A 25,277-nucleotide genomic window follows, 5' to 3' on the forward strand; every position below is an offset into this window, starting at 1 on the left:
TTTGGGGGCAGGTAAACTAAGCATAAAATACAGATTCATAATCTTATAAGGAAGCTCAGGAGATAAAATAATATTTCAGTAATGGGTTATGATACGTAATTAATGCATCAGCGGCAGAGTGTACCTCATGGGTGTCACAGGCATTTTGATTTTAAAAGAAATTGCAGAAGGGCAATGTGTAAACCGAAGGACCCAGTTAAAGTACAGAACTTCAGACTGTGCAAACTGAGCAGAATCAGGAATAGCGTCTGGAGTTGCAAACAGCACTTCACGGTTGCAGAGACAGCAGACAAAGCGCCCAGTGCACTGGCTAGCCCAGGCCACACGCGATGTGAATTCCAGCCACATGCACCGACTTGTGATTTTTGTTTGCTTTTTTTTGTTTTTCTAACCAAAGGTAGAAAACCATCAGTGTTCAGCATCTACATTGAGACAGCAACCTGCCATTCCTTTTCCAAATGCTTTGGATTCAATGTGCTTTAGAATTCAAGATTTTTCAGACTTTATAAAGGGAATATGGATCATTATCCCTTCTGTATATTGCAGGGTATAAGTGGGAGACGGTTCACAATCAGAAATACAATATAAATATTTTTGTAACACAATACATAAATTTAAAACCTAAAATTCTTGAGCTTGGATTGGATTCACTTCCAAATGTGTTCATATTCATTCAGGTATTGGACCAAAACTATTGTTTTATTAATTGGTATTTTAACTGTATATATTCACGGAACACATTATAATAATTATCTATAATTACAAGCATATATATATATATACATATATATATATATATAAATGCTTAATGGTCAAATTGAGGTAGCTACCATTGTGATCACCTTAAATTTTTTAAAAAATTTAATACATAATAAATTAGTGTAGAATTTCCTATTGTCAGAGGTTTTGAAATTAGGAATTATAAAGGAATTGTGTTCTTATATTACTCCATATAATTTTCTACAAACAGAAGCAGTCATTTTGGAAGTTTCCATTTCATTTTTAGAAATTTAAAAATCTTAGTGAGTGGCAATTCCAGAACTTACTATGAGGATGCATTAATCAAAAGAGTATGCAGAATAAAGTTTGCTTTATAAGAATGTTTTAAAAAGTATGATACTGGCATAAGAATAAAAACAGAATAAAATAACATGTAAAAGAGTAGAAGTGAAAGTATGGAATACACCCATGTATCTATGAGCAACCAAAGTCTGGCAAGGGTGCCGAGCCTGCCCAATAGTCTCTCTAATAAATGGTATGTGAGCAACTGAAGTGCTATATGCTAAGAATGATGTTGGAACCATATTTGTGTAGCACAAATCGGCGTGGCATATAGAAGAATTAACTCACATGGATCAAAACCCTAACCCTCAGAGCTAAAATTATACAGCTCTTAAAAGAAAGCATAGGAATAAATCTTTCTGACCTTGGTTGAGGAATAATTTCTTAAGCATGAAACCCAAAATAAAAGCAACAAAAGAAAAATTTTTTAAAAAATTATATGTCAACAAAATTAAGAACAGTTATATACCAAAAGCTGCTATCAAGAAAATTGAAGGCCAAACCATACAATAAAAATATTTGCAAGTCATAAAACTAATAAGGATCTGGTATTGGAATACATAAGTAACTTCTCAATCTCAGCAACAAAAAGACAAATAACCCAATTAAAAATGGGCAGATCACTTACAGATGTTTCAAGGAAGATATGCAAATATCTTATAAGCACACAGGAAGATGTTCAACATCATTAGCCATTAGGGAAATGCAAGAGAAAACTATGCTGAAGTACCATTTCATGCGCATGAGGATGAACACAGTGATAATAATCAAGAAAATAAGGTATCAGTGCGGAGGTGGGCAACTGTCCTACACTGCTGGTGGGTAGGTACACGGAGACAGGGATGGTAAACACAGCTTACAGTTTCTCAGTATGCTGAACTCACAAGTACCTTGTGACTCAGCAATTCCACCTGTCTGAAAGAACTGAAAAATGTATTTAAAGAACTTATATAGGAATATTCATAGCAACACTATTCATAATTAGCCAAAAAATAAAAGCAGTGTAACTGTCCATCAAGTGACGAATAAATGCAATATGGTCTATCAATGCCATGAATTATATTCAGTCACACAAAGAAAGTATTGATTACTGTTATTACATAGGTGACTCCTGAAAGATTATGCTAAGAACAACAAGCTATACACAACAAGCCACAACTGTATGATTCCCCTTTACGTGTAGTATGAAGAGCTGCCAAATGTGTTCAGACGAAAGCATTCATTGTTGCCAAGACTTGCACAGAAGGAGATGTAGGCACACAGTTATGTTTATTTTTTTATTTTTATGTATTTGGTGTAGGGTCTCACTATGCGGCTTGGACTCATAGTGATCCTCCTGTTTGCAGCCTCCTCATTGCTTGGATTATAGGCATGCACCATCACGCCTGGTCTCGGTTACCAGCTCAGTATGCCCGGGGGCAGGGCCGGCGTGGCATGTGGAACAAGGGATCAAATCCCAGTCTCTGTGCTTGCCTAAGCAGGCACTTAGTCCGCTGAGCTATCTCACCAGCTCCACACAGAGGTCGGAGGTGATCAAAGTATTTGGAACTAGTTAGTCACAAGGAACATTGTCAGTGTCCTCAATGCTATAGAACTGTGCAATTTAAAATGGTTAAATAGTGAATTTTAGGTCACGTGAATTTTTCCACAATTTGAAGAAATAGACAATTATTGTCTTGGTAGGAACCTTCAGTCACTTGGAGACCTCAGTGAGTTTTTTTAATTGCTAGCCAAAACGCTGGAAAGATAGTAAAAAAATTTGAGTAATTATAAACACTTGGGTTCTATTTTAAACATGGTGTTTCTCAGCATTTTGATAAATTTTAGAAATTTGTGTAGCACAAACCAGAGTTTATCGTTCTTGGTACTGGCTCCAGGCTGCGCTGCCTAGCTCTGTGTTTTGGGGCTGCCCTATGCACTATGGAACACTTCACCTATTTCTGGTCCAACCCACTGGCTGTGTCAGGAGTCTGTCTCACCCTGACAGTGTGGGTGACGCTATGTTACAGATGTACCCAGACCTTGCCAAGTGTCCCCCGAAGTCGACATTGCCTCGGGCTGAGAATTACTGCTATGCTCTGCTTAGGAATCTTTTGTTATTCTGGGATTCCATCATCTTTTGAGTTTTTTTTAATTAAAAAATCCATGTTTGTGATTCTCTCTGAGCAATTTGGAGATAACAATGAAATCAAAGGGGAAAAACAGCAAAGCAACCTCGCAGGCTGCAGGTAAACTTCAAAGCCATCTCGGTAAAGCCATGCCACCAACTTGTAAACAACAGACTTCTCACTGGCAACTAAATGCCCTGGCAGGAAGCTAAATGTGGATAGCACATAAAAAAAGCAAGTGTGCCGAATGTTCCCCTTTCAAACCCTTTTTGGGCAAAGACTGCTGCTCTGCCCGCATTCCAGAATAATGACCGCCCCAGCAAGCGCCTTGGGCAGCGCTGCCTCCTGCTCCCTCGAAAATGCAAATCCTGTGACATTTTTTTTCTTGTCTCTTGTTTTCATTTATTACCCTTTTTTAAAAAAAAACATTTACTTGAGAGACAGTATAGCAGTAATTGATATGACATGACAGTGGACTACTGGACTATATTGGATTGTTTTGCAGAATTCACGCACTTACAATATTTAAATGGCAATGGAATACCCATGTCTGACAAAACGAAACAAAAAAGGGGGTATAAATGGAGGACCACTTTGTATCTGTATATACAAAATAGGATAGAATTCTCTTAATTCAATGGGAAGAAAGATTTGTACTGATAGTGTTTGGACAGGATATCATGTCCGCATCTTGTACTATGAATAACCACTATGAAGACAACAATATGCAATGTATTAATTATTGAAACTGTCCTACTAATCGGTTATGAAACTGTCTCATTGCTATTTGTTGCTCAATAAAATTAATAAAAATAAGAAAAAAGAAAATGCAAATCGCAGGCCTTGTGAAGCTGCTGATACCATTTACCATTTACTGGGCCTAGTATCTGGCCCGTGAACATAGGGAACGATCAACAAGTGCTCTGATCCCAGCTGACAGGGATGTGCTGAGTGTTAAGGCTTCCCCGTGGCTGTCACCAGCATGGTGTCCCTTTTATCTGGTTTTTCCCCGGGGTGCTTTTGCACAAGGAATTCTGAAACCAGGTTTGAAAGCTGCAGGGCCCTGTCCCTATAAGTGCGAAGGGTGGGGCAGACCCCAGTGAGCTTGCAGTCCCCTGTCCTGGGGAAGGCAGCCAGACAGCTCCAGCAGGATGCCACTTAATCTTTGTTGTAACTCAGTTTCCTCCACTCTGCCCGAGCACTGCAGCTGCCATCACATTCTGGGATTTCTCTTGGATGCAGTAAGTGGCATAAAATCAGCACTGATACGGCCAGGGGACATATGCATGTCTCCTCAAACTCATGCCTTGAAACCATAATCTGCAGTGTGGTGAAAACAAGCGGGGCCTCTGGGACACGATTAGGGCAAGATGAGGTCACTAGCGTGTAGCCCCCCAGTGGGGTTAGGACTTATAGGGGATGAAGGCACTAGCACGCTCTCGGCCATTCCAGGACACCAGGAGAAGAACCAAGAGCCTGGTCGTACTGGCCCCCAGGTCCTAGATCTCCAGCCTCCTCTGCTGTTTAAGCCGTGCAGTCAATGGTATTGTTACAGCCACCCCAACTGATGAGGACAGTCACCCACCACAGCACGCATGTCCTCCCCCACAGAATCCCCTATCTCACTTTTCCTAGGAGAGACGTGTTAAATTCTTTACATGATTTCTCCTAGTCATCTTGTTTGTGGTCAGGCCACAAAAGAAAGTCCAGCAGACACTCTGCTGCCAAATGGCCCTTTGTGCTACCCTTAATTCTGCTGAAAGGCTCAGGTCAGAGTGTAGCAGGGTGCTTTGTCCTCTATCACGGACATCTACCTACAATGAGGGCAGGTGATTCTCATTTTGCTCCACTCTTAGGTAACACAATGAAAGGAGCCTGCACTGGGGCACTGTGCTTTAGATCATGCCAACTTCCAGATTCTTCTAAATTCTTAGTATGTCAGAGAGAACACTTACAGGTTAAAATTTTTATTTCTTCAGTACCAGGGATTGCACCCAAGGTCTTCACTCTGAGTTATGTCTCCAATCATTTTATTTTTTATTTTGCTCATTCACTAGATTGTCCAGGCTGAGCTCCGGCTCGTGACTATGTTACCTCAGCCTCCTGGAGTGCACAGAGTACAGGCCTGAGCCACCAAACCCAGCTTTGTGGGTGAACTTTTAGGTACCAGCTAAAACCTGGTGTCCAGGAAGCCAGACACAGAAGTTTCTGGAAATTAGTTTGGCCAGGATGTGCCTGAATGCAGGACTGATGAGCCCATGATTCACCTCAGGAAAAGGGGGTTAAAGGTGAGATGGCTCCTGGTGGGTCCTCAGCGCCGCCCCCTAGGGATGACAGACATATGCAGGGGACCCAGGCAACTCTTAGTGGTACACATGGATCTGGGGAGGGACAAATGCCGAGGTCCCTGAGGCAGGGTCAGCCCTTCAGTGTTCCCAGGAAAGGTCAGCTGAGAAGTAATTGGGGGCTTTCGGGAGGGGTGCCAGTTACCCCGCCAGAGGACAGGTCACGCCACCTGCTAGACGACACAGACAGGAAAAAGCAGCTACGCCACTCAGAAGGTCACACGCTTGCTTTCCTTCTCTCCTCCGTGCCCTGGACAAACAGAGCTGCGCTCCAGGAACTTCAAACTGCAAACAGGGTGATCTTTATCCTTCTTCCCTTTCCTTGGATCTGGAAGATGTGAACAAGGGCCCAGCCATGTTCAAACAAAGGCCATTTCCAATTTAAATCCATGAGGTGAAAAAGAAAGAGGGATAAACGCTGTCACTTACAGATTCAGCTATTGAACAGAGGGGATCGATCTGTGAAGCGTCCACCTCTAACACTGTCATGCGGACAAGGATGCTAGGTGGTCTTGAGACGTGACTTAAGGAGCAGCTGGGCTTATAGAGCCGGTGCAGGTGATAATGAAGACGGAACAGCGTGCCCAAAAACAAATAAAAGGGCTGGGCGACACAGCGGAGTGGCTGCAGAGGCAGTAGACTATCACTAAAATCAGACAACTAGATCATGGACCTGAGAAATCTGCAGGGAAACCAAAAGAAAGGAGCAGAAAGGCAACCGACATGAGAGAAAGGAGGAGAAAGGAGGAGAAGGAGTTAGACGAAGAAGAGTCAAAGTAGGGCTGACGTGAGCTGGGAGACAGCTCAGCAGCAGACACAGAAACGCGTTGTGCTTCTGTCCTTCTCCAAGTTTTGCTTTATCTTGTGTTGTCCTTTAACATGGCAAAAAATATTTTAAAGTTTGTGGGCTGTGAAGTCTCTTCTGCCACTGTAGCAGGGAAGCGACCACAGATGATACACGACCCATGGGCCTTGGGGGCCCAATTTTATTTACAAACAGGTTGTATATTGTCACCTTACCCACTTCCATATGGCAGAAAAAAAGCAGAATCTGGACCACAAGAGCAAGCAGACCACAGAGAAAGAGGGCGACTGGTATCGCCAGAGTCAGTGAGAAAAAGCCCCTGAAGATCAAGGGCCAATGCAAACACTCGATAGAAGTCATCTAGGTTTCAAACACAAGTTTCTTTCTAAACAAAACATTTGGGTTTTGGGGAGAAGTGAAACGCGAAAGTGTACTAAGCTTCTTCCTAACGTGAGTGGACGGATAGGAAGACGCCGATGCAGGTCACAGAAATGCGTTTGCACAGCTCTGAGGGAGGCCCTAACTGCAAAGCGGAGGCAACGGCTCCGCAACAATCCAGAACTTTAAAACTTCTAAAATATGTTTTATAAAAGACAGCAAACAAAGGAAAGGAACTAAGCATAAATACTAAAGCATAAAAATAAAGGCAAAATTCAGTTCAGCTAATCTGTTACAGTGAGATTTAACTGAATTCCTATTAAGACGACAACGTTCAGGATAGAGAGATAGGAAAAAAATCCATTTGAAATAAGATGCATAAGCTAGAAATATAAAAAGATAGGCCAAGTATATCAGCAAATGCAAGCAAATATATTAAAGATTGAAATATTAAAATTTAAAAATATATACGTCATAGTAAATGATTAAATAGGACATAAAACTGTCTTTATTGGCTCAGTTTTTATCTATCAAGCAATCATATGAGTAAATATAAAGCAAAATCTATTAAAATAATTGGAAAACTCAGCAACAATGGGAAAGTTACAAACATCTCTCAATATGTGACAAAGTTGACGATAAAAGTAAAAACAAGAAAAATGAATGAAGATACGAAAAAATTATTAGTACATATCTATTAGGTATGTAAATGGTTGGTCAAATTTTGAGTCCTAAAGAAAAACCTCAATTTTTTCTATAGCTAGAAATTCTTTAACTTATATTCTCTGAGTAGAACTACATAAATAGTACATTACAAGTTGATTTTAAGAAAGTAGGAGATGAAAACACTAGTTATTTTCAAATTAATGGACAACATTAGGAATTCCTTTCCAGGAAACACTGAAAATAGAAACATAAATACCTAGCAAAAACAAGTTAATGTAAGCCTAAAGGAAAACGGATAACTTTGACTGGACTCTTTTAGAATATTTTGCTGAGTTAACACACCTATAATATTCAAATGATGGAACTAAACAAAAAAGGGGATACAAATGAATGTCCATTTTGTATCTGTGTATTCAAAATGGTTAGGATAGATATATAGTTACATTCTCTTAATGAATAGAGGGATTTGTTCTAATGGTGTTTGTAAATAGGACATCATGTCTGCATTTTGTACAGCAATTAACCACTAGGAAGAGAGTATGCAATGTGTTAGTTATTGGAACTGTCCTACTAATTTGAATTGAAACTGTCTCATTGCTATTTGTTTCTCAATAAAATTATGGAAAAAAATAAATCTTAGATAAGAAAGAATTAAAAGGTATAAGCTGAATATTCCACTCATGCTAATAGTGAAAATCAAAACACAAGCAGACAATGAAAGTGAAAAATCTCTGAAGATTAAATCAATTCATAGAAAAATAGTTTAAAGTATTTAGTAAATCATGAGACTGAATTATTAGGAAAAATCAAGCAAGATAGATAATTTTCCAAGAAGTGTCAATGAACATAAAGGAAACAAATTACAAGTACATGGTAAGAGAAAAAAAGAAAAGATGGAAAAGAAGAAAAATCACAGAATTTCCTGTTTGCGTCCAAGTTAAAATGTTGAACCTCAAAAAGGAAAACCGAAAGTAAGAACATTCAAAGGGTCAAATCTAAAAAAAAAAAAGGGGGGGGGTCAAATCTGACAATCAGAATAGATCAACACCCATGGAAGAAATAGAAAGCAGTCTCAAAGAATTCCATCCATAAAAGGAGCTGTGCCCAAGTGTTTTATGGGCGAGGGTTTCAACCTTCAAGGAACACACAATTCTTACGCTATTTAAACTTTCACAGATTGCAGGAAAAAATAAAAAGTGTCACAGTTTACTTTATGACAAACCTGATAGTAAAATGTGACAAAGATAGTGCAGTAAAACAAAATAATAGGCTCATTTCATGTATAAATATAAAAGCAAACTGGAAGTAAAATACTGAGTGTGGTACAGTAACATAAAAAGAATAATATCACATGGTCAAATAGTACTTAATCAAAGTATACACAGATAGGTTAATGGTATGAAGGAAAATTAATCAAATCAATGTCAATGCAAAGGGTTATGCTGAGTATCAACAGGGGATATTTCATAGCACTAAACACTTTTTAAATAAAATACTTTCTAAATGCCAACAAATTAAAGTGGGTTTTAAACCTGAGTCTATATAGTTCTATAACCTATAGAAAGATACTTTCTTGGTTTGATGAACTATACTGATCTAGAACCAACAGCTAGGGGCCAGGGAAATAGCTTAGAAGAATAAGCGCTTGCCTGGCAAGCAGAAGGGCCTGAGTTCAATCCTCGGTTTCACCAAAACAACAACAACAACAAAACCCAACAGCCAGTGTCACATCAAATGTCAAAATAACTAAGCAGTATTTCTTAACATTATTGTCACAGTCAGGTTTTCAGAAGACGCTAGTTAGTGTGGTTAAAAGTAAATTGCAAACAGCAGTTCAAAAGCCACACATTTATAATCAAAGCCACTTAGGAGGTTGAGGCAGGAGGACCACAAGTTTAAGGCCAGCCTGGGCAGCATGGCAAGATCCTGTTTTTTAAAAAAAGAAAAGAAAAGAAGTACTTTGAGCAGTATATAAATAGAGCAACAAAATGACTAGAACATCGGATGTGCAAATATAGGCAAGATAATTTTGAAAAAAAGCTACTCATCTAGGAGTCTTAGACTAGAAAGTATCAACTGTAGGATTAAGCCATGGTCAGTGAAGAAAGGGGACATCAGCAAAAAAACATAGGTGGAAGAGGAATAGAACCGATTCAAGATTCCTTTTAATACAAGTGTGGTTTTAGAAGACAGGAAATGATGGATTATGTGATGAATCTTTTGAGACTATCTGAATAGCCATATCAAAATGAATACAATGAGATCACCTACCAAAATACAAACACAAATTTCCTGGGAGAGTACAAACAAGGCTTCAAAAGAAGTAGGAGGAAAAAGGTTACCCGCTCTATTTTGGGGACCATCTTACTGACCACCCTCAGAAAGCACATTTCATGGAGAAACAGATTGAAATGCCTGGCTGCATAATATTTTTCTATGCCGATTCATTTGTAAAAATCCTAAAAGCAGGAAAATGAAAATGGAAAAAAATAATAGCCCAGTGTGTACAAGGGTTATAATATTTTTTGATGCTCTTCATCTTCATGTTCATTGGCAAATCCCTCTCTTCCCTCCCTGCAATCCGCTTGCACCACAGTGATTCTATAACTCCGAGGTAATTCCTTAAGAAAGAGGAGCCCTGAGCAGAGGAGAAGTCTCTCTGTCTACCTCAGCGACTGTGGGGCAGAGGGCAGGGCAGGGCGTCGGCTCTGAACCCCTCCAGCAGCAGGGTGGTGAAGAGCTTGAGGATGCTTGCGGCTGGGGCACGAGAGCCATTTTCCACTCTCCATCTGGATGTCCCGAAGGTTGCTCCTCACTCAAGAGCTACCTGCTGATAACATGCAGCCAGCAGGCAGGCAGAGAGTGAGCCTGGGCGACCATTGAGCAGCGTGGAGCTGAGCCTGCCCTGAGGCTGAAATGGAAATACTGACTAGAATTAGGGCCCTACTGGTCCCTGAAGGTCTGTGTGTAAGGTGTGATCCTCAGATGGCACTACTGGGAAGTACTGTGGACCTTCAGGAAGTGGGGCCTCTTGGGTCACTGTGGGAATTCCCTTGAGGGGACTGTGGGGTCCTGTTCTCTCAGTCTCCCTGTAGGTTGCCATTTCTACCATGATGAACCATCCTAGTTGGACACCAGAGCAAAGGGGCCCTTGCATCTTAGGCTAGAACCTCCAGAACCATGAGCCTAAATCACCCTTTTCTCTTTGTAAACTAATTGCCTCATGTATTTTGTTATAGTGACAGAAAGCTGACTACAACAGACCCTCATTTGCTGTCTTTTTCTGACTGCCTCTGACTATTAAAAGGTTCTGTAAACCTCTTGGCCCAGTCAACATCTTAGAAAAGGATCCAAAAGGCCGAGTGCTGTGGTGTGAGTGTGTGTGTCCCACAAAAACATGTGCTGAAATCTCAGCCTTCACTGGGACGGTGTTAGGCAGGAGACTCTGGTAAGCAGGCAGGAGACAGCCCCAGACAGGTGCATTGCCTCTTCTGTCCTGGGAAGCCACAGTGAGGAGGAGGTGAAAGAGTGAGTCCTACAGACCAGAAGGTGAGTCTTCACAAGATAGTAGAGCTGCAGTACCTTGATCTGAGACTCCCAGCCTCCGCAACTGTGTAAAATAAATTCTGTTGTTTGTAAGGGGCCCAATTAACATTAATCTGTTATAGCAGCCAGGGTAGACATGGAGTTTCCCAAAGAGGACTGAATGTGTAAGATGATGTAAAAGTTACCGGATGTGACTGAACTTATCGGACTTGACTAAAGTCTGCCTCCCTCCCCTCCCTTTGTTCCTCTCCTCCCTAGGCTCCCTCCCTCCCTCCTTCCCTTTCTTCCTTTTCAAAGTACTGAGGGTGGAACTCAGGAACTGGTGCATGCTAGGCAAATGCTCCACCACTGAGCTACAGCCTTACCTTGTTTTGCTTTTTATTTTGAGACAGTGTCTTGCTAGGTTGCTTAGGTTGGCCTTGAACTTGTGATCTTCTGTCTCCTCAGTGTCTGGGATTAGGAGCATATGCCATGTGTGTATTTCTACACAATTCTGTGAGGAGGAGCACAGGGGTTTTTGGAAAATAAAGAATTCACTCTTTTTTGAGAAAAATCTCAATACAGGCTGAGAAAATGAGAAATTCGGTATTTACAATAAGTAAATGATTAGCACCATCAAAATGAATTTATCAATTAAAAAAGATATAGAAACACTACTGTATAAAAGATGGCCAGAAAAGTGCGGGCAGACAAATGCAGAAAAGGACAAATAGAAATGTCTAATAAAAATGTGGAAAGAAATGTTCAAATAGCAAAGAAATACAGTATTGGGAAGAGAATGCCAATACGCAGGTGTCAGACTTGCCACTTCAATGGCAAGCCTAAAATACAGGAAACCTGTTATAGAAAAGTCCTTAGAAAAGTGCCTTCCTGTGCACCATGAAGCAATGAGTTAAGGGGACACAGCTGTGACCTCATTTCCAAGTGACTAAGGAGTTAATATTCCTTCAGCGTGAGAAGCCCTCTGACTACTTCTTGGTTGTAAAGACAACTAATGTTCAAAGCACCATCAGAACTCATTGTTCAACCTGTCCTTGCCTGCAGCAAGCTCTTGACTTATGATGGTTAAGTCTTCGCTGACAAATTTGTCCTGAGGAAAGAGCCAAAATGAATTCAAAGCCAACCCTAGTTATACTATTTGTGATCATGAGAAATATATTCTCATAAATTTGGGCTCGGAAGGCAATGACAAGGGAGGCATTCCAGGGCTACGTGGCAGCTCACAGAAGTAAGTATTGGGCAGCATACTGGAGGCTCAGCCTTGGCAGCCTCAGTTTCTCACATTGTCCTATGGAAGGTCTCTTGACTAGTCTTTCCACAATCTTCTTTTATGGACATTCTGAATATAAGCTTGCTCATAAATGGCAAGCCTAAATACAGGAAACCTGTTACAGAAAAGTCCTTAGAGAAGTCCCTTCCTGTGCACCATGAAGCAATGAGTTAAGGGGGCTGATCATCTTTGGGCAAATGGGCAGTGAATATCGAGGCTTGTTCCTAGCTTCATTTGACATCCATTGTCTCTGGCCTCTTGACTCTGGCCACAGTTCCCTTCCAGAAAATTCTCATGGGCTCAGGCCAGTCCTGTCTGAGTCTCGGAACATTCTGTTCTCTCTCCACCTTTTAACCCCTATACACCTATGAGCTGTGTATTTTGGTCTCAAACGGCAAGTCTTATCTCCCAGAAAGACTTTTTGGTGTTTTTTTGTTTTGTTTTGTTTTGTTTTGTTTTGTTTTGTTTTGTTTTGTTTTTTTCCCTAGGACCACCTGAATCCACAGTATAGCTTTACAAAGCCCATGTGGATCTCCTGAAAGCAGCATGCACTGTTCTGGATTATTTTATGTGGTCATCTGATGAATGTCTGTCTCCCTCTGGAGACCAGACACCTGAAGCAAGGGGAAGACCCTGACTGTTTCCACTTGATACAATGCTTAATGTATCCCACTGCATGGGACGTTCTCAACAGAACTGATGGATGAAGGAGAAGTGTTACCTGCCACAGTTGTGAGCTGAGTGTTTTGCTGAGGTCCCTGACAATCCCCTATCCCTGTAGGTACTGGCTACCACCCAGCCAGAGATGAGTCTGATTCCCTTGCCTTTGCTCCTGACTTGCTTTGACTACAGAAATGAGTCAGAGTGAGGCCAGCTCAGATGTGCGCCTGGCTCTTCCAAGGCCTGCTGGCTTTTGCCCTGGCTGTCTTGGAGGAAACTGTTGCCCTACAACAAAGTGGGTGTAGACCATGGGAGAAGAACAGCCTGAGGGCCAGCCAGCCCCCCTGTGTGCTGACTCATCCCTGGGCTCAGAGATGGGTGACCCAGAGAATGGGAGCTATTTTTGTGTCACCACCTTTTGGGAAGATTTGCGGTAAAGCAGAAGTAACTGAAAAATTGGTCTCTTATTTTAAATCCCAATGGTGATTGGATTGTGCCCACATCATTAACTCTAAGAGGTTGGTCTTTTAAAGAACGAGGCGCCCAATTCCATCACACTGGCAGCAAAGCAGCACTCAACCTTGGTTAGCTCAGAGATCTACTAAAGACTCACAGTCGTATTATGAAGTTTCAACACTATGATATATACCAGTTCTTTTTCCTTGCTGTTTCATGTCTTGCCCTCTGAAACTTCTATGGAATAACTGTTTCATTCTTTGCCTTACTTATTCCACCCAATAAACACCTTGCCAGCTCTGCCTTACCCAAAGGCCCCACCTTGGACCACGTTCTCTTTCCTTACCACTGTACTGCCTCCTGTCTTTGTAAAAAACAAATTAACAGATGTTATCTGTCCCGAAGAGCCACACTGTTTCCTTTGATTCAGAGATAATAGCTATGGCCTAAGTCCAATAATAATGCCGGCTTTCCATATTTAGATTAGATAACACAGTTCAGAATTCAGACAGACAGCTACATATTCAGGAACGTTGCGGCCTTCTCCCTTTCTTTCCGATTCTGTCCCCTTCTCATGCCTCCAAGGACACACCTCTCCATGACCACATATGCTGACACGTGTCAGGAATAGTCTGTGATTCACATGAGTAAGATGAACGTTGATTGCCATTTGTTCTATGCCAGGCGCCATGCAAGGCTGCTGGCTCATGCAACATCCCATTTTATGAGCAAGATTTAAGTTTGGGAGGAGGTGAGTTAGATATCTTCCTCTAACACAGCCAGCAAGCAGTTGGGGTGTGGTGAGGAGAAGCTTGGGAGAGAACAGCGTAATCGCAGTAGGAGCCAGTCTTCCTCTGGTCTAGAATGCCCTGCTGCGTCGGCCACACTCACCCCGCCCTCTCATCCCTCGCCTCTTCAGCAGCCTCACATGGACTGATAACCTCTCTTCCTAAGACAGCACTTGTCACGTGTAAGAGCTTCTCCCTTGGGTGAACTCGCATAACGGTGTATTTATTTTTCTGTTCACATATTGCATGGAAAATGAACTAACAGTTGTTAACGAAAATAAATAACATCTTGCTGCTGGCCCAGCAGGAGTAGTGCATGACATCTTTGAGAAACTTCTCAGTCAGCAGCAGTGGCTGCAGAAGCTTCTGCAGTGACCTGCAGACACAGATCATGGCTAGATTCCCCAGCATCTGGTGATAATACCACGGGGAACACACTCCCTGCCCTCTGTGAACTGCTTGCAGTTTGTCTCCTTAATTAGATTGTGAGACCCTCAAAGGCAGAGGATGTGCTTATCCATCTTTTCATTCTGTCCAAGGCAGTGCCTGGGACTCATTATACCATCAATAAATCCTGTGAGGAAATAGTTTCTCACTTGATTGGTCTTAGGAGGAAACCACAGACCACCGGTTGGAGGTCTCAGGGTCCTTTGTTGCCCTATGGAGGTGGCTGTTCGCTGTAGCCCTTGCCTTCCCTTCAGTTCCCTTCTGTACCCTCTCTGCCTCCTGTGGCTGGGATGGAAGCCACAGCTTTGTGCATGGGCGGAAAGCACTGTACACTAAGCTACACTCTCAGCTCTATATGTTTTTGGTTTTCCCTCCTGTCATTTCCCTTCATTTGGATTTAAAGGAAACCCACTGATTCTGGGCATACCTGGCTTACAGCTTCCCTCTGCCCAACACCTTCACCTCAACAATCCCCACTCCCTGAGTACACAGGCCCGAGTGGGGGGCTATGTAAGACTAAAGCACCCATCTTCCTCTGCAGCACACAGGGCCCAGGTCAGCATGCCTCATCTGAGAGCAGAGCCCACCCCCAGCAGAACCACAAAGTGCCAGGCCACCTATCAGCACCGGGTGCTTTCGATCACCAGATTGTGTCCCCTTCATGTCGAGCCCCAGAACTCAGTCTGTCCCCAACATGGCTTAGCTGTCAGAGAGCATCACACAGCTTTTGTGACTCCTTCAGTGTAAATGTCTGGCTATAAGTCCCAAACAGGACCCCAGGACTGGCCAGTGACTCCACAAAATTTCCACAATATATTTACTTTCTCACACTCAAAATGAGCAGTTCTCTTACACTTTTTGCTCCTCAAACCACACGTCCCCAGGCTCTTCTAACTATGAGCTGTTGCCTTTGCTTCTTGTTTCACTGAGGATATAAAGTTGTCCTGAAAAGGCCTCGACGCTGTCCCCATACCTACCTGCTTTGGTGTTCTAGACTATATTTCCTGTCATTCTCTCCCCTCAACACGGAGGTCTGGCTTCTCTCTTGCTTACACCATAGGTAGCCCACTCTATTTCATCATCCTCATTAGAATAGAATTGTAATCTCATCTCTCTTATCTCTGAAAGCCTTCCCTAGATTCTTCCAGCTATGTCCTCCCTTTCCTGGTTCCACTGTAGCAGAATCTGCAAGAGAGCTGTCTATTTTCCACTATTTTTCTCTTATTCTCTAGAAAGCACACAGTTCAGTTTTTGTTTCCATCACAACCTTGAAGCTGTCACCCTCAATGGCCATCTTCCATCACCAAGGACCTCCTTGTCACCAATTCCACTGTTGGCCTGTCCTCTCACCTGGTCAGTCCTGCCTTCTGGTAGTACTTTCCTTCTGCCTTAGGTACACAACAATTTCCTAATTTCTCTCCTACCCCCTGGGCCTCTTCTCTATCTTTTTTTTTCTGGGTGGTTCTTTTCTTAACCCCAAGAATCAGGATTTGTCAAGTCACAGGTCCTTGTCTCAACACTATCTCTCTAGCAGAACTCTTTTTTTTTTTTAGCTTTATGTATGTTAGTATGTCAGGTCCTATCGGCATCCCACCTTCCTCTCTAAACTCCAAATTCATTTTTATGGCCTACCTGGCATCTCCACTGAAGATGTCTAAGACATCTCCCAGCACAGCATACACAAAACAAATGCTCCTAATTCCCATTTCCGACAGCCCTTCCAAACTCTCATGCTCTAGTCTTGCATTCTCAGCAAAGCATACTCCCATTTACCTAGTTATTCAGGCCTCAATCCTGTAAATTACCCTCCATTACTCTCTTTTTCACATGCTACATCCAAATTCGTCAGCCCTCCATACAAAGTAAGTGCTGAATATGATTGCGTCTTACCACCTCCACCTGCGTCATCTGTGTGCATGCTCTCACAGCCTCTTGCCTTTTGACTTCTCGTAGCAGCCTCTTAACTGGTCTCCCTCCTTTCATTCTTGCCCACTCAGACCACTCATGCTCCACCCAAGAACCGGAATGATCTTTTAACTATAAAATGAGACTAGTCATCTCCTGTTAAAAAACCCTCCAATACCTTCTCATAATTTCAACAATGTGCAAAGACTGCTTTGGCCTAGCTGGCCCTGTGTGACTTGGGCTCACCTAGCCTCTGCCTCTCTTTGAATTTGTCTTCCTCAGTATCTGTAACTCAGCTACAGGGTCCCCCCTGTGGTTTCTCTGTACTTGCTGTCCCCTTGTCCCAGGAGCTCTTCCTCTCAGATCTTGCAAGGCTTGGTCCCCACAGTCAGGGCTCCACTCAAATGTCACCTTTGCAGATCAGACTTTCCTGGACCACCCATTCCATCATCTTGTCACTTTCTGCCCTCTTGTTTGTGTTGACTTTTTATAAATGCTTGTTAATCCTTGACTTCTTAAGGGTGTACTTATTTGTTTATGTCTATCTCCTTCAAAAGAATGGAAACATCTCCCTAGAAAGGACTTTTCTGCTTTGTTCATCTAAGGTGTAAAACAAATGCTTAATAAATGCTTGTCAAGTGAACAGGAAAAGTATACAGAGTTGCAGAGGCAGGAAGAGGTGGGATGCAGGAAGGCAGGGCAGCAGGCAGCTGCCCATGGAATCTCCATCAGCTCAAAGCTGTGACATACTCCAGGAGCCGAGTGAGTCACCACAATAGGTACGAGGCAAGACCAGGTGTTGGACTGAGAGGGGTCTTCCCAGCAGCCCGTCCCATAGAAACTTTGCTATTATAGAAATAATGTGCATTTTTGCTGCAGCACACAGTAGCCACGGGCCACATGGAGCTAATAAGCACCTGAAAAGTGCTGGTGAGACTGCAGAAGAGAATTTTGATATTATTAAATTTCAATTTACACTGAAACATACACCTACTGGCTATAGTAAACCCCTCCTCTCACACACATTACGGGATAATAGTTGTTGAAGAGCTGAGTGAAATGCATAGTTTGGTGAAATGCCTGGAACATGGTTGGGACTCAAAGTATGGCAGCTGCTGTTATGACAGGGTTGCAAATTAATACACTTTAAGTACATGTCACTTAAGTATGGCTCTGAGGTACCTGGGAAGGATTTTTTTTTTTTTACTAATTTTCACTCTGACTTTTGTTAGAGTTACTGGGTAACCAGCACGTGGATCTATATTTGTGCTCATGAACTAAAAATAGCAAACGACCATTTTGGGATCTCACTGAAGGCTTTTCAGAGATAACTCTCCAAGGAGATCAGCTTGCAGGTACTTACCATGAGCTAATTAGTTTTGACAGCAGCTTACTTAACACCTGCAAAACCCTGAATTTGTCACATTACAGTATTATTTTCCAACAGTGTCATCTGCAACATCCTGGATGATTTTGGATAACAGTAACATCTGTTTTAATCCTTAGCATTAAAATAAACGAGTAGCTATCAAAATAGTGGCATGGAATCTTTAAGGCTTACAATGGTTTGAGCATAAAATCCATTTTGTTACTGTTATTCATCCTTCCATAGTGAATCCAGGATATAAAGTTAACAGAATACAGGACATAGGCAGACCATTCTAAGGAACCTTTATGAACGATCAAATTTGACATTAAACTCACACATTTGTCCAGTACAAATCTGGCACTTATTTCCAGGCCAAGTGGTTTGTATTCCCCATGACTGGCAGAGGGAAACCAACATTCCACAAGCTGCCGGAGCACTCCGTGGAGACTGTGAGTCTCCAGAGAAGGCAGATAGATTTAAATTAAACACATGCTTAAAGGCTTTAAGAAGAGTTGACATTCTTATTAAGGAGACCAATTAATCTGCCGCAGTCGGAAGCCACTTTACAGTTGATGAAAAAGCGCCCTAGGACCACAAGCCAATGAGACTGGAACAGAAAGAGAATGAAAATACGCGTTCCCACCGGGGAGCCCGCCCGACCTTCAGAGCTGTTTGGAATGCAGATCTCTCCCTGGGTACCTAGGCCAGCGAGCAGACTTACCAATGGGCATCACCAGGAAGAAGGGCAGCCAGCAGAGCACGAAGCAGCCGACCACGATGCCCAGCGTTTTGGCTGCTTTCTTCTCCCGGGAAAACTTGAGCAACCGCACGGAGAAGTGTGTCTTGTTCTTGGAGCTGCTCACCCCACCACGTCCTGTGGGGACATTTTTCCTGTGGATGCGTAGAGTGACTTGCTCTGAGTCCGACTTGTCAGTCTTGAGGCCCGATGTGAGGCCCCGGCTCTCTCTCTTGGCCACCACATAAACCCGACAGTACATGACCAGGATGATGGCCAGTGGCACGTAGAAGGAGCCCAGTGCGGAGAAGAGCACGTAGCCGGGATCCTCGTTGATTTGGCAGATGGTTTCGTCCTGGGGGGCCGGCTGCCTCCAGCCAAACAGTGGCCCGATGGAGATGACCAGGGACAGTGCCCAGACGCAGAGCAGAGCCCGGAGGCCCCTCCTCTGGGTGACAATGGTGGGGTAGCGCAGCGGGTAGCTCACGCCAATGTAGCGGTCGATGGAGATGATGCAGAGGCCCATAATGGACGCAGTGCAGCACAGGACGTCCACTGCTGCCCAGATATTGCAGAATACCCTGCCAAAGGCCCAGTAGCCCAGGATCTCGAAGATGGCAGAGAAGGGCAGCACCGTGGAGGTGAGTAGGAGGTCGGCCACTGCCAGGTTGACGATGTAGTAGTGCGTGACTGAGTGCAGATGCCGGTGGCAGGCCACGGAGAGGATCACTAAGATGTTCCCTAGCACCCCGAAAAGGATGAGTCCCCCCAAGATCACCCCGAGCAGAATGGCCTTGGAAATGTTCACTGGTGCGTGCGGGTGGGTGCAGTTGGAGCTGTCAGAAGCATTTCCGGAGAGAAACACCATGGTCCCAGCGGGGTGGGCGAGGTCCAGCTCTCCAGGGCCCCCCTGGCCAGAGGCAGAGGCGGTGAGCTGGAGCTGGGAGTCAAAAGGGCTGAGCTTGATTGGGTGTGAGAAAGAGTGCACAGGCAGGAAACAACCCTGGCCAGTCTTGGGGCCCCTTGGAGGGCCACGCGAAGGAAGCACAGGGCACCGGAGGTGACATAGCTGGGAGGCGCGCGGGCCACCGAGACTCTCCACTCGATGCGCGCCCCGGTGCTCCGAGGCCTCCCTACCTGAAGCAGCGTGCAAAGCTCAAAGAGAATCCTTTGAAAAATGCAGTTCCGGAACTACCAGGGTCCGCTTCTCTGTACTGTCTGGTCCGTCCTAGTTGGGAGATGACGGAGCATTCTGGGCATAAGTTGGAATTCAAAAATCCAGCGCCAACCTTCTCCCAAATCACAGTCCACTACGGATGAAGCCGTCCATGCTCGGAGGCGGGAACCGCAGGTAGCCGGCGCTTCTGCGGGCCCGCAGTTCCCCAGGGTGAGGCTGCCCCAGCCTGTCCCCTACTACTCAGTGTTTTAGGTTCACAGGCAGGGTGAGAGGGGTGTGCATAAGTCCAGTCTGCGGCGACGCTGCAGCTTGGTTCCCCTCGTCGTCCTGAAAGAGCCAAAAGAGAAAGGTGGACCGTGAGCCAGGCAGCCCGGGAGGAGGCCATACCCAGCCAGACCTGCAGTGGACTCCAGCTGGGAGCCCTAAGGCCCTGCGATCCTGGAGGGGCCTTGCGCCTGGGAGGAAGGAGACCCGTGTGTGTGTGTGTGTGTGTGTGTGTGTGTGTGTGTGTGTGTGTGTGTGTGTGTGTTGGGGGGAGGGGGGTGTTGGGGCGGCCGCACGCGAGTCCCTCACTATCCAGACCTGAGGTTCGCTGCTTCGCCTCGCCACCTCTGGCCAAGTTCAAAATGCTAAGCACAAAAATCAAGGATAAAAAAAATCACTCCCGTCCACCCCCCCCAACCTATATAACAGTAATAAACACCCAAGCCCTGACTCCCGGAGGCCGAGGTGGGAATGCCAGCACGGTGACAATAAAATCCCAGAGCCCGCACTCGAGGCGCGATTGCAGCTGGCTGTGCCGCACGGAGAGCTGGAGGAATCCGGAGAGCTAACAGCTGCTGCTTGCACGCTTGCACCGTTGCCCAGCAGTCACCTGGAGGAGGGTGATCTGGGAGAGGGAACCTCAGCGACCCGGGCGCCGCAGGGCCGGCGCCAGGCGCACGCTCACGACGCGCAATTTGCACTCGGGTGCGGAGCGCGCGGTTCTGTCCACCAGCTCGGGGACCGGGAACCAGGTCCCGGCACAGCAGAGCGGATCCCAAGGGCTGGAGGCAACCCGGTCAGTCCAGGCTCGGGTGCCACACCACAGGGTCGCGAGCTCCTGGGGAGCTGGCCAGTGAGTTCACGTCTCCGCCCACGGGGCTCGGCAAGTGGTGGTCACTGCGGATTCTGCAGGAACAAAAACCAAGCCAGGACTGGGAGTCCTCGGACTTTCAGGGATGGGGCCATGATCTGCGGCAGAAATCTGCGTTTCCACAGCTGCAGAAGGACCGAGGGACTCGGTGCAGGAGCGCGGGGCGAGGGGTCGTGACCACCTGGCCTTCTGAGTTGGGCCCCGGGGCAGGAATCCCGGGCAAAGGCTACGGTGAGCACCGCCAAGTTGAAGCGGTCACAGGTGACAGTAAAATCACGCCCCTCGCCGAGACTGTTGGCGAGGCCACCGCACCCGGGTCAGAGACACTTGTTAGCTACAAGGCAACTTCCCAGGATAGAGAAAGGAAACGGGCGCCGGCCGGGTTCAGGGAAGACGCCGGCAGGGAGCGGCGACGCTGGGGTCCGGCGGGACCCGGTCCGAGCCGGGCACCCGGAGGGGCGCCCCGTGCAGGGCCCTGCGGTGTCCGCGCCCCGCGCCCGGTACTCACTTGCGGCGCGGTTGCCTCGGTTCCCGCGGCCGCCGGCCCGGCCAGGTCTTCCCGGTGGCGGAGAGGGGAAGGCTCTCGGCAGCTGGAGTCCGGTCCCGGGCGCCCGCTGACTCACCGCCCGCGGCTGCCGTCTCCTCAAACTCCTGCCTCGCCACGCTTCACCTGGCCATGTTAAAATGAAGAGTGAAAACAGAAAAAGAAAACAAATACAACCGACCAATAACTCCACTATCACGCTTTTAATATACGGCTCCTCGACACTAGAAAAGAAAGGCGAGGAACTTTGCAGCTCGCGCTGACGTAACAGCGGCAGGAGCCCAGCGAGTACCGTAATCTCCTGCTGTTACCGTATTACTCCAGCCGCAGGCAGAGCGCGCAAGCCGTGGCTTCTCCGCTGGGCCCCAGAGCGAGCGGGGCTGTAGGTGATGCGCGTGCGAGACTGCGTGCGTGTGTGCGTGTGTGCGTGTGTGTGTGATATAACTTTAATGGTCTGATAAAAAAATTAATTGGATACACTTGCCAGATATTACTATGCACACGCTTGTGTTCACAGAAATCTTGGAAAATAATTTGAACAGCTTAATTATTTAACACAAAGCCAAGGCTGGTTAAAATCAAAGAGCTTCTTGTTATGCTAATTATGCAGATAAATTATATTATCTGCAAAGGTTTTTAAAGAAGGTAAAATCAGTAAAATTCAATAAATTTAGTTGTAATAAGATTGTGTTAGGGTCAGCCAAATAGCTCAGTGGATTAAAGCACCTGCAAGTAGGCACAGGGGCTTGGGGTTTGATCCCTGGGCCTGCCCCTGGGGCATACTGAGATGGCCATTGAGACTGGGCGTGGTGACATGAGCCTGTAATCCCAGCTCCTGGGAGGCTGTAAACAGGCAGATCACTAAGAGTCTGATCTAATAGTGAGATCCTGAACACACTGTAGACCTTTCTCTAAAAATGCAAAAAAGAAAAAAGAAAAACAAAAGATTGTGTTTCCGGAGGGATACAGTGAACATATTTAAATCTTACTAAATTTGATCCACTTTACATTTTTGAGACAAATGGCTTTGTTTCTAGCCTCGTATTTTCTTACGACTGTTTCTCAGTGGCCATCTATTTGTTTCCAATTTTTAGAGAAAAATGTTTTCTTGAAGTGCTGGTACTTCCCTTTAATTCTGATTCAGTAATAGTTGGAGTATGGAAAGTTGGCATAAACAGTTTTATTTATTTTTTTCCTGGTAAGTTCCATGCTCTGTTTACCTTATGGTTGAATAAAACCATATGTATTCCAAAACATAAAGAAAATTAATTTTTCCCATTCTAGCTTCCAGTTCTTGAATCACCTTTTGTTTTCTCTCTCAATATTATTATTTTTCTAAGTCTGATAACATTTGGAAGGTTCCTTTAGAGCAACAAATGTCACAGTGTTTGGAAGAAGGTTCCCAAGAAGCTTCAGGAACCCTGTATCATTGAGAACCTTATATGTAGATTTCCTTTTCTTTTGTACACAAAATCTCCCTGCTCCTGCATCTGTAGATGACACCACACCTTTTATATTTGCTTTGACTTTAATATTATTAAAAAAAAAACATGTACAAGGGCTGGTGAGATAGCTTACCAGACTAAGCACCTGCTTAGATAAGCTCAGGGACTGGGTTCAATGCATAGCACCATATGCTGTGCGGCCCCACCCCTGGGTGTGCTGAGCTGACCCCCAAGTGGTGGCACACACCTGTAATCCCAGTGCTGGGGAGGGTGAAACAGGAGGATCACAAGTCTGAGCTGAGAGCCTATACCAAATACATTAAAAAAGTAAAAAGCAGAACAAAACAAAGCCAAGTACAAATGCCCTGTTCATCCATAAAATGAATTTGAGGCTATTGAAAGAGCACATGGGTGAGCAGAAAAGAAACCCTGTACCTACTCTGATGACTGTCACCTCTCTCTCTGGGATTAAGTTTCTGTAGGTAGAACAGGCTGTTCCCTGGGTCCCTGGGACTCCAACACACTGCCCCCAAATATGTGACCAAGTCTGTTTTTTCACAAATTCTATCCCCACCTAGCCCCTGATTGCGTATTGCTTAGTCTCCTAGTTACCAACCTCAGGCCATGAATGTCAGTTGTGTATTAAGGTCTGTTCCACGGCAGATAAGGGAAGGCCTGTTATCTGCAAGAAAAACAACTGAAAATCACTCAGCTTTGCAAGCTTGAATTCTACAGAAGTCTCTGGAGTTTTCCATCTTTAAATCACAGAACATGCGGCTTTATCCTACCCTCAGTGGCTAACTAGCTGATGCTTAGCCTGGAAAAGCTCTGTGTTGCCAAGTAGCTCTTTCAAATCTGTTCCCTGGCCAGCTGCAAAACTAATGTTTTTGAAACAAATATTTCAGTCACTAACCACCAATGGGCGGGAAACTATCCATCCCCTGGTTATACCTCTTTCTTTCTTCCTTCCTTCCCTTCTTTCTTTCTTTCTTTCTTTCTTTCTTTCTTTCTTTCTTTCTTTCTTTCTTTCTTTCTTTCTTTCCTTCTTTCTTTCTTTTCTTCCTTGTGGTATTGGGGGATTGAACTCAGTCCTTTCATAATGAACCATATCCCTCCTCCTTTTTATTGCGAGACAGAGTCTAGCCAAGTTGTTCTCCCTGATCTTGAACTTGTGCTCCTCCTACTTCAGTCTCCCAGAGTACTAGACTTACAGGGGAGCATCACTATGCCTGGCTTGGTTCTTCTTTAAAGTGTTATTCAGATGTCCTAGGAGGTGTCCAAATCACACAGTAGGGCAGGTGCTGTGAAGAGCCAGCAGGAGCTGTCATTAAGGTGCTGTCCCCATGGTCTTGCAGTGTCACAGCATGAGAGAATTTTTTTTTTCAAAATTTTATTGATAAACAGATAGGAAGGAGACAGTTTCAAATCAAATCAGAAGTACAGTTTCAACAAATAACACACTGCATATATTCTTCTTAGTGGTTAAGTGCTGTACAAGATGCGGACTTGAGATCCTATTTACAAACACCATTAGAACAAATCATTCTATTCATTAAGAGAATGCAACTATATATCTATCCTAACCACTTTGAATACACAGATACAAAATGGACATTCATCGGTATATCCCATTTTTTCTAAGTTCCGTTGTTGAATATTATAGGTGTGTAAACTCAGCAAAATATTCTAAAAGAGTCCAGTAGCCCATAATAGCATTGTGTCTTCTGTTTAACTGGCAATGTCAGAAATTACTGACCTGAGTCCCCCACAGCTCAACATAACAGCATGGCTTTACTTCCTGTATTTCGTCTTCATACTTTTCTGCTGGATGGTTAAGACCAAGGTAAAGCAGGACCTAGCATGAGAGAATTTTTGAGCCTTGGTTTCCTAGTTTTAAGAGGAAGATAATGAAATTCAAGGTTGTCGTTGGGGTTGAGTGAAATCCTGTCTCTCATGACTGTAGCTCATAATGCTTACTAACTCTTTTTATTGCCAATCTTATTAACGCTTCTGCTCTCTGCTCCTTTTTTGTGCTAAACTATAGTATACTGCTACCTCGGAGTAGTCCACAGTCATGGTGAACTCAGCTGGAGAGTGTCTATGTGACCTGAACATTACACTTGGACCCAGTGGTGAAATCAATGATTTAGTGTAGTGCCGTAGGAGAGCTGTTCTTCTTTTGCATTCTCCACTTGTCCTACATTGTGATGCTTGATCTTCATTGTCATCTTGATTGACTTGGGAGACAGCTGGGAGATTAGTGACACATGCTTCTGGCTATGTCTGGGTGGGCTGCAGAAGCATGATGTCCACCCCTGGCTCCTTCCCCATCTCTCTGCTTCCTGGTTGCATGAGCACTTAGATCTTTTCTACCATGCCCTTCCACCACGATGCTACTGTCTTGGAATTGCCTGGCCATGGACTGAAATTTCTGG

The 25,277-nt window shown here is 44.5% G+C and overlaps 1 protein-coding gene across 1 annotated transcript in view; it reads right to left on the bottom strand.

Moving 5' to 3' along the window:
- Positions 1-21,614, bottom strand: part of Adra1a (adrenoceptor alpha 1A) — a 106,297-nt gene extending 84,683 nt beyond the window's left edge. Inside the window, exons 1-2 of the mRNA XM_004630683.2 lie at positions 21,362-21,614; positions 18,527-20,045 (exon numbers count right to left, since the gene is read on the bottom strand). Of these exons, the coding sequence (XP_004630740.1) occupies positions 18,527-19,409 (883 nt within the window). The 5' untranslated portion in view covers positions 19,410-20,045; positions 21,362-21,614. The remainder of the gene's footprint in view (positions 1-18,526; positions 20,046-21,361) is intronic.
- Between the last annotated feature and the right edge of the window lie 3,663 nt (positions 21,615-25,277).

Source organism: Octodon degus, unplaced genomic scaffold (genome assembly GCF_000260255.1).
Source record: "Octodon degus isolate 3935 unplaced genomic scaffold, OctDeg1.0 scaffold00036, whole genome shotgun sequence".
Taxonomy (NCBI): Eukaryota; Metazoa; Chordata; class Mammalia; order Rodentia; family Octodontidae; genus Octodon; species Octodon degus.